The following is a 10,248-nucleotide window of genomic DNA, read 5'->3' as shown; positions in this document are numbered from 1 at the left end:
AAATGGCTGCAATATAACAAAGAGTGAAAAATTGAAGGGGGTCTGAATACTTTCCGTACCCACTGTATATCTTCACCTGTGAGGTTTTAAATAAATGAACTCATCTGGCATTGTAGATTATTTAAATCAGTCTCTTGGTTCTATAAACCGTTTTTGGGACATCTGACCTCTCTTGCCCTGCGGTGTCCCATAGCTGTAGAGCGACTGGTGTGGAATCAAGCATTAGGCTCCTGACCTGAAAATCCAGTCCTGTCAATCAAACATCACATGACTTGTCAGCACACAAAAGGAATGAAGCTAAGCGTGAGCATAAGTCAAGTCAAGTCAAGTCACCTTTATTTATATAGCGCTTTTAACAATACAGATTGTGTCAAAGCAACTGAACAGCATTAATTAGGAAAATAGTGTGTCAATAATGCAAAATGACAATAGTAAACATACAATTTTTCAGTTAAAGACAGTTCATCATTGAATTCAGTGATGTCAACATCCAGCTCAGTTTAAATAGTATCTTTGCAATCAAGTCAACGGTATCTGGGCATAAATCAAGCGTCTCACCCACAGTCAAGGCCAAGTTATTGGGGAAGTGACCGCTGCAGTAGTGATGGATGAATGAGCTCTTTCCTACAGCGGAGTTCCCCAAAAACACCACCTTAAACACACCTGCGGGCCACAGCTCTGGAGGAGGAAGAAGAGAGGAAGAATTTCCTGGAGAGCCACATCATGCAGATAAATATTTGATTGACTGTTAAGATCAAGAATTTATGAACATCTTTTGTAGTGTTTGGAAGTGACAGAAAGTGAGTAATCTACTGTCATGCAAATATCTGAGGTTCATTTGCATCCAAGACACAGCCATACAGAGATTAATAAGAAGTTGTGAAGTAGTGTTTTACGGTAAAAACATAAGTAGCGTGGTTTTCGCAGACTGGCAGGTAGTTTCGTCTTCTCGCTCTTCAGCTATAGAGAGTCTTTTCGGACTTGAATCTGTTAGAGGTGTCTGAATACTCAGGCTCGTCATTTGGGTTTTCCATCAGCTGCCTTTAAAATGAATCACAATTATTTTAATACAACAAAAAAATGCATAGGAATTATAAAATACCTTTGAATTGCCCTCTATCATTGCTAAAAAATAAATAAATAAATAAATCCTGCTAAAACCTGCTTCTGTACTCAAAATAAATGTTAACTGAAATAAAAGAAAATATAAAAAATTAAACTTATTTTATTTCAGTTCGTTGCCAAAGCATCATTTCTCATTTTCTTTAAGTTTAACTTAAAATACTAAAATAACTAAAACTAAAACAAATACAAATTAATAAGAAATATATAGACACACTTTGAAATAATAAGAATAATAATAATAATAAATATGACAAAAACACAACAACATTACTAAAACTTTAAAGTTAAAAATATATATATTTTTTTATTATTAAAATGAAATGAAAATATACAAATGGAAATTAAATAAAAAATAAATAAATAAAATCTACACTCTTAAAAATGCTGGGTTAAATATAACCCAACTGCTGGGTCAAAACAACCCAATAGCTGGGTTTGTCCCTTTTTAACCCAGCGCTGTGTTATATTTAACCCAGCATTTTTTAGAGTGTATAATAGTTATATCAATGATACTGAAATAGCACTGCAAAAAAAAGTGTGTGATCTGTTTTCATCAGCAGGAATGAAAAATTGGGAACATAAATGTTTTAAGATGCTAAATTACATTTTGCAGCATTGGCAAAGACAAATGATCTGGAAAGTATCAGTATTCATTAAAGGTTGTGGCTCAGAATTGCAATTAAAGTGTACAGTTGCAACTGCAATTCTGGCAAGAGCTATAACCATGTTTAAAAATGCACATCTTATATACAGTATGTATATCCATATATGTCTCTTTATAGAGTGTTATGTGCATTAATATAGCATGTATGAGGTTTAGTTAGATACCCACCTCTTTGCCGATTTCCAGTATGGATTCCTTCGTGAAGGGTTCTTCAATTGAGCTGTCTGAGGAACAGTTGACCAGATATGAAAGACATTTTAGCTTCAGCTTTAATGCAGATTGTTTTGAATGAAAATTGAGAAAAGTCTAGTATATAGTTTATCTTGTAGAAACTATGCATATCGGTCTCCCAGAGCAGTAATTGATGCAAAACTGGGTTCATGTGATGCACTTGTTTAAGTATTTGCAATGCTTATATATATATATATATATATATATGTGTGTGTGTGTGTGTGTGTGTGACCCTGGACCACAAAAGCAGTCATAAGGGTCAATTTCTCGAAATTGAGATTTATACATAATAAATAAGCTTTCCATTGATGTATGGTTTGTTAGGATAGGACAATATTTGTTCGAGATACAACTATTTGAAAATCTGGAATCTGAGGGAGCAAAAAAATCTAAATATTGAGAAAATCATCTTTAAAGTTGTTCAAATTAAGTTCTTAGCAATGCATATTACTAATCAAAAATTAAGTTTTGATATATTTACGGTAGGAAATTTACAAAATATCTTCATGGAACATGATCTTTACTTAATATCCTAATGATTTTTGGCCTAAAAGAAAAATTGATAATTTTGACCCATACAATGTTTTTTTGGCTATTGCTAAAAATATACCCCAGCGACTTAAGACTGCTTTTGTGCTCCAGGGTCACATATATAAAAGATGATTTTCTATGCAAAATATGTGACATAGGTTGAGACTGGTTTTGAAATAACAGCACTTGTGTATATGTGCATGAATGTAAATGATCCAAAATGATGACATGAATCAAGATGAATAAACATTTTTATTTAACAACATATCCATTTGTTCAACTTAAAATCTGATCATAATCTACATTTTGTTCTTGTTGCGTCAATCAGAGACCAAACACATAAACTGTCATTGGACAGAACTGCTCATTTCAAAAGAAACTACCAAACAAAACTTTACTAAACTACAAATACAAAAAAATGTAAATGTATAAAATCAGAGTTAATGAGGTAAAGGGCCATATATTTCAAGGCATTGAAATGTAATCTGCAAATTAAATGTTATTTATGGTATTTTTCTTATTTTTTGACTGACTTTCTTTGTAAAAAATGAGGGGCATTAAGTGATTAAGGCTCTTCTGAAACAGAAATAACCATTATTTTGGAATCACACTTGTTTCCATAACAGACCAAACAAGGAACAATCTTTCTCCAAATGTGACCCGTTTGATTGGAGAACAGGGCTAAATTCCATATTCACAATTTCAAATGTTCCACACAAGGTCTTCGTTGAGTTCAAAGTTTCCTTCAAGTCATTAGTTGTTCCTCTTAGAGGCTGACGAATGGAACAAGCTCTCCCGAGAATAAACTAACCAGAGCTGCACCTGGAAAATGTGAATATTCCAGAAGAGCGTGTGGCTGGCATCATCCACAAACTTTCAAATTCCCGAAGAAACATGGGCTCATGGAAACTCACAGAAATACATCCAGACGAATGTAGCCGTTCACATTTAGCTGTATGCATTGTGGGTAATGTTATATGGGCAAAAGGCAGGGTTAATATGGGTAAACAGAGCGCACCCACGGCGAGAAGGCGTGAACACAGCGGCACGGTGGGTAAGGAGTGGGAGACATGAAGGGGTATTTTTGACTAACCATCTTCTGTGTCTGTTGGGCATCTTTATCATCCCGAAGACGCTTGTTCATGTCTCTACAAAAGAGAAGCAGAGAGAATTCCAGTTACATTTTTAAGCTAAAGCTCCTCCTCACAGGACTTTTACAGCCTTGGAATATATAGATAACAAATCTAGTTGTCAATGAGATGGACTAATGATCGATCAAACATCTTAAACCTTCATCCATTTTGATTGGTCGATTCTTACAGCCTTATCTTTCAGATAAAAGTAATACACACATGCCTACTCTTGAACACTCATCATACTACATCATAAAGGTGTGACCGTTTCAGTTGGGTCGCCCTACCTGAGAAGATCCAGCTGTCTCATGAGGCTTTCCCGTTCCTTCTGCATGTTTCGGGACACTTTCAGGACTTCTCTGTAGTGAGAAACAGTCAGACATGAAAACTGCACAGCATATCATCAGGAAATAGCAGCTTATGTTTATTTGTTTGTCACAAGTTATTTTGGTTCCATGAAGAACCTTTAACATCCATAGAATCTTTCCATTCTACAAAAGGTCCTTTATAGTGGAGAAAGGCATATGTTCTTCACATTAAGAAAAAATTGCTCTTTTAAAAACTGTTCACTGAAAGGTTCGAGATCACCATGATCACCACTGATACCATAATCACAAGGAACAATAATATTATCCCCATCACAGCAATATCATTATCACCAACACTATCACAGTCACCATGAACTATATGATTACCATCATCATAATCACCATCATCACCATTGGTATCACAATCACCATGAACAATATTATCACTATAATCTGTCATTACCATAATCATTATAATAACCACCATGAACAATATCATAATTTCCTCTAATACTAGCACTATTCTCTAATTAAAATAACATTTCCCCTTCTAAAGTTTTGCCAAACTTCAATCCGTACTTCATATTTACAGTGCGTGTTTACCAGAGCTTGTCGTTTCTCTCTCTCTTCTTTTAACTGACTCTCCATGTCTTCATACATGGACCGAACCACTCGGTCATGATCTTCCTCTCTCCTGTAGGACATTTAAACACTCAGCACATTTCATTTATCTCAAGACATACAAAAAGACATGTTTATTTTACAACAGGTAAAGGAGTGCAATGAGGCCTGAGGACCTCGGTGAGGGCTGACCTGCGCAGTGCCTGTTCTAAATTGTCTTTCTCTTTGAGTGCATCCTGAAGATGAGAGACAGTGTAGGAAAGAACCTCCTCCAAAACATCCAACAGCTCAGGTTTGTCCCTCTGGAGCTCACACCACAGAGTACACAGCTCCCACTGACTAACACACAGACAGACATGAACAACCCAAAAAGCTCGTGTAAACTTTGTGTAAAGTGTTAGTGAAAAAAGCAGAGTTTGGCCGATGCAGCCCATAAATGTTAACTTAAATGTGTACAATGACAGTATGATGGCTTTGTCAATATTCATCTAAACCTCAAACAGACAAGCACAGTTGACTTGTTATCTTATCTGTTACACAGTGGTGACCATAGCTGTGTATATTTACTCACTCTTTGAAGAGTTTATCAGCTCCCAGCTCCATGAGGATGTGTGTGAATCGGATCTCCGTCGGCTCTACTCTCTCCTCTCCGCTCCTCGCTCTCTCCTCTGGCCCAGAACCAACAAGCTCTCCTAATTTAGACCGAGAGATTTTAATTTAGGCATACATCTTAATGCATACACTGTAAAAAATGATTGCTGCGATTAGTTACCACAATTTAAAATTCAACATTAGATGAAGTAATAATGTGTTGTTTCAACTTCAAAAATTAAGTGTTTGTGCTTGACTTAAGTTTAGTTAAGCTGGATATTTAGGTTATCTCAACAACTTTTAAGATGTTATAACTAATTGCAGCAACATTTTTCACAGTGTACTACACATAGTATACTATATAGTGCATACTACTTTCAAAAATAGTATGTGAAATGGTATGAAATATGTAATGAAACACATGAAATCGCTATATTGTATGTTTAATACAGAAAGTGGTGTCCAGCTATAAATCTATTAAACATACTTTTCGTTAAATAAAATACTGCTGAAATAAAATATGAATATATAAAAAAAATACTTCAGATATGTTGCATTGGCAATTAACTGAAATAAGTTTAGGTGCTACAATTAATAAAACTAAAACTGAAATTAAAAAAATTAATAAAACTACATAGAAACATATAAAAAAAAAACTCGTCCAAATTCAGCCAAAAAGGCATATAACATTTATTGCTCAGAGGTCACAAAAATATGTAAAAATATGTTTAAAAATCTAATCAAAATGATGACAGCACATAATAAAATGATTCAAACAAACTCAAATTAAAACGAAAACTGAAAAAGAAAAAAATTATTTAAAAATAATCCGTTTTTACAGTTTTATAATTTATCCTGAAATAAATACAATAATAGTACATAAATAAATAATACTAGTTATTAACTCAGAAATAAATAAATATGATTATTTTATTATTTCTTTTATTTTATTAAATATATATTTTTAATATAAAAAAAACGTTAAAAAAAAAAAAAACTTTTTATGTTTATTTAAAAATGTGTTATATATATATATATATATATATATACACACACACAAATACATAAACAGACACACACGTTTTTGTCTTAATTTTAATAACAATTACACTTTTTTTTTTTTAAACAACTTTATACACAGTTTTTTTAAAGAAAATATTAATACACAAATACACACTAACCTAGGCCCATGTGGAACTCGAGGGGTGTGAGGTAACCATTTCTGTCTCTGTCCAAACTCTCAAACACTGATTCCAGCTGCTCAGGAGACAGAGGAAGCTCTTGCTGAAGCCGCTGGTGGATTTAAACATGAGAAGACACATTAAACACATTCCTAGTATAACCACTACTACAGAAATCACATGTCCAGTCTCACCTGCATGTCTCTCTTCGTGATGAATCCTTTCCCCTCTTTATCACAGAGCTCAAAGAGCTCTTTAGCTTTGCTCATTCTGTCCTGTCTGTCTGAGTCAGGAGAGGTCGCATCATTGGACGAATGTAACCTCGCTGTCCGACTCGGCAAGGGGCTCCGCAGTCTGGAGCGGGGCGACATCTGACCACTGCCCGTCCCCTCCAACACCACCCCGTCCTTCAACCAGCTGGACATTACTGCACAAAGAGAGCAGACGGACAGGAATACAAATATGGAGCTGGTAAGAAATGTTGCAAATGTGGTCAAACCAGGTTAAACAATGATAAGGCACAATCTTATCTCATAGTTCTTGCTCTAAATGGCCACAAGTGTGACAAGTAACACAAAACAAGACATTTTGTTGGTCACTTGGTTTCTATTTGTTTGCCCTCATTGTTTGTTAATATCATGCCTACATATTAACCATTAAATATGTTCTAAATGTTGCCTGACCCAGCTTTTTCACTTTTAGTAAGGATGGAAAAATTACTTGATGCTAGAAATTTGTTGTCGTAACTGGTTAGAACATTAACTTAGCATTCATTAATATTATTGCACTTCAAACTGTGATTTAGTTAAACACTGACTTTATTTAATCGGTTAAAGTCACCTTCATTAATGGAATATGCTGAGGACATCTGTAATATCCTGCTTCTTACATATTGACAAATAATCGTTAACCAGGATGTTAAACAGTCCGTCAAACAGGTGCCATGTTTTCTAACCTGAGACAGTCAATATAACCTGGCTGTAATTCCCCCACATGCAAGCCATATCGACTGTGTTTGTGCTGATATTATGTAGCAGTTGTGATCACATGGATGGTTTTGGGATTTTACATGCGAACTAAAGAAAACAGAACTCAGCCACAGAGATTTACCTTAAAGTTCACAAAGCTGATTACTCACTAAAAACTCCCATTGATCATGTTTTCAGGCTATTTGAAGTCTTATTTTGATGTAACAAATTGGTTATATCTAAGTGTGTGAGTTGTTTACTTACTTTTTTTTTATTAGTCTTGGGAAGAATCAATTATCAGCCAAGGTTGCTGGTAGATGTCAAAACTGACACGTGTTTATTAAAAATAAATAATCTGCAAAAAAGTGATCTAAAAGTGGCCAAATAATGTTCAGTTAGTCTGCCTCAACGACGTATTGGTCAATCCCTAATCGATTCACACAAATATGAAGCCCTATAACATGGTTAATGATTTGATCGAATGCAAAAGTCCATGTTTATATGACATTTTGTTACATAATCAGCAGGCTGCTGCGAAACATGGCAGCATCAAAGCACATGGGAATTTCGCAAGGAGAAACAGACGTGGCATTAAGATTTAGGCTTAGGCTTTATGACACTCCCTCTCATTCCATGAACAAAGCAACCAATGGTCATCTGTCAAATTACAATCAACATCTAGGCATGCACACATACATGCCACAATTCATTTCTCTTCAACTTCTTTTTCTTTCCACAGATCTCCAGGATATTAACTGCAAAACAGGATGAAGTCATGTGACAGGACTGTGTGTGTGTGTGTGTGTGTGCGTGCGTGCACAGAGAGGGAGTGTGTGCAAAAACAAAGTGAAATGCAAATAAAGACTTTAGCTCGGTTTACATACTGTAGACTGCATTCAGAGCTCTTACGAGTTTCTCACGAGTTTCTCTCAACCATGCGGATGAGGGCTGGACGCAGGGAAATACCTCCATATGAAATGACCACAGGTCATATGAAACATGAAAGATTTGCCTAATGAATTAATGGTTTGGGTTGTGGTTGGAACAATAGCACCGTGTGGTTATGATTGATTTGAATCAGTGATATCTGGAAAGCGACATGCTCAGATCATATAAAGCAGACATCTTGCAGACATACCTGTGCTATCTGGCTACTATAAAAAATGGTCCAAGTACTTGTTTGGATATGATAGAGTAATAACTGTTTGCGAGAAACATGCTGATTGTGAAAGTGTAAATGTGATGTGTTATAAGATGGGATTCATTTATTCATTTTTTTTCAGTGTATTTTTTAAATCCTGTTTTCTCATCATTATATACTGAAGGATGTTTTGATTGTATTTAATTATAGCCAAGATGTGACCTTGAAGTCTGCAAGACGTCTGTTAAAGATCGCTTCATCTGGAAAGCATCTGCTGTGTACAAACATCTGCTAGACGTCTTTAAGATGTCAGTTTTACACGCATTCTAAATCATAAACATCTTAAAGACATCTTCTAAACGTCTATTTGACATCTGATAGGAAACGTCCTATAGATGTATTGCAGATGAGCAAACACTTTAAATAATATGTCTTGCAGATGTAAATGCAGATGTCAAATAGACATCTCGTGATGTATGTGTGCTTACATTTACAAAGAAGTTTAAATGTCATTGCATTAAGTGTTTGTATTTGGAATACAGAATGTTTGGTTTTCATTTTTCAACACATTTAGTCAAATATTCTGCTTGAGAAGTGAGCTGGCGTCATATTTTGTTATCTACTTTAGTGGCATTCTTACAATTTGTTATTTGCAATGACATTCTGCGACCTAAATACGTTTAAGGGCCAATGTTGTAACACAAAACATTCATGTTGATTTCACGATTCAAGATATGTGTGAATATAACAAAATATAGCCTGTGGGCATGGCATGTTTACACACCTGCAATAAAGCCATAGATGAATTGCAACACTCAAGGTCAAATAAACTTCCCGAGCTTTGCTACAATTACACACGAAAATCACCTGAGAGATAAAGTCTGACAGCCATATGTCAGCTTCAGAGAAGAAAACATATAGTCTACACATGCATTTTTTTTCTGTGTGTGGAAATCATACATAACTATTATAAATAAAGTATTTTCCTTACGCCGCTTGCAATAAATCAAACTTGTCAGGCAAAGTTAAATCATGAATTTGTTTCGATGAAACTGCAAACCCAGGAAGGAAACACTCAGAAATGCACGTGCAATGACCCACTTCATCTGCTTTACAGAATAAAGTACATGAACATTTAACACTTTATCATATTGTCTATAGAATGGATTTTTGACTCAAAATAGACATGAACTTTATACATGGGATCAGTGGTGTTAGATGGTAGGTTTTACCATGGTACATTTCATATTTATGCATACCATCTACATATACCATGGTGTTTAGAAGGTGTATGTCCAAAAACATGGTAATACCATGGTACTCTTTTGTAAAGTAGATGAAGGGCATGTATAATATAATGTAAGTATGTATTAAGTATTGTTCTAAGAGAGTTTTAGTAGACTGGCAAATGTTGGTATCCTGCATAATTTTAAACCATATGTCAGCACTTTCCACTTTTCGTTTAAGACTAACTGAACAAACATAAAACGGAAGAAACTGGCGTTAAATCAATTAATTTGTCATTCAAATAAATACATGACTACAATTAAGAAACAGAACGTACCAGACCTGTGGTGCGATGTTGCTCAGGTGTGTGTCGCGCGTTACCTGTGATCGGCAGGTGTCTTGTTATGCCAGTGTTCATCCAGCAGGGGGCAGTAGAGAACCAATAGCCTCAAAATACCGTAACTCTTATAATAAATCCTCGCTTTTTCCTCAAAATTGTTTGGATGCCTCTCCAGTCCCATCCGTTT

General features: G+C 35.1%; 1 protein-coding gene across 1 annotated transcript; it reads right to left on the bottom strand.

The window, feature by feature from the left end:
* Positions 1-2,965: 2,965 nt before the first annotated feature.
* On the bottom strand, positions 2,966-10,209 carry LOC107655133 (EF-hand calcium-binding domain-containing protein 4A-like). Its single transcript, XM_016442556.1, has 8 exons — positions 10,064-10,209; positions 6,580-6,812; positions 6,386-6,497; positions 5,185-5,305; positions 4,806-4,952; positions 4,572-4,686; positions 3,972-4,072; positions 2,966-3,699 (listed from the first exon to the last, which is right to left on the bottom strand). The coding sequence occupies exons 1-8, from the start codon at positions 10,137-10,139 to the stop codon at positions 3,546-3,548; spliced, it is 1,059 nt and encodes a 352-aa protein (XP_016298042.1). The 5' UTR covers positions 10,140-10,209; the 3' UTR covers positions 2,966-3,545.
* Between the last annotated feature and the right edge of the window lie 39 nt (positions 10,210-10,248).

The sequence above is a fragment of the Sinocyclocheilus anshuiensis genome, unplaced genomic scaffold (assembly GCF_001515605.1).
Source record: "Sinocyclocheilus anshuiensis isolate Anshui unplaced genomic scaffold, SAMN03320099.WGS_v1.1 scaffold779, whole genome shotgun sequence".
NCBI classification, from domain to species: domain Eukaryota; kingdom Metazoa; phylum Chordata; class Actinopteri; order Cypriniformes; family Cyprinidae; genus Sinocyclocheilus; species Sinocyclocheilus anshuiensis.
This window is presented reverse-complemented; position numbering and strand designations above follow the sequence as displayed.

Coding starts and splice junctions, on each gene's coding strand:
- LOC107655133 (XM_016442556.1), bottom strand. CDS start 10,139: ATGAACACTGGCATAACAAGACACCTGCCGATCACAGGTAACGCGCGA. Junction 6,498..6,579: donor TCACGAAGAGAGACATGCAG/GTGAGACTGGAC, acceptor TAAATCCACCAG/CGGCTTCAGCAAGAGCTTCC. Junction 3,700..3,971: donor AGACAGCTGGATCTTCTCAG/GTAGGGCGACCC, acceptor TCTCTTTTGTAG/AGACATGAACAAGCGTCTTC.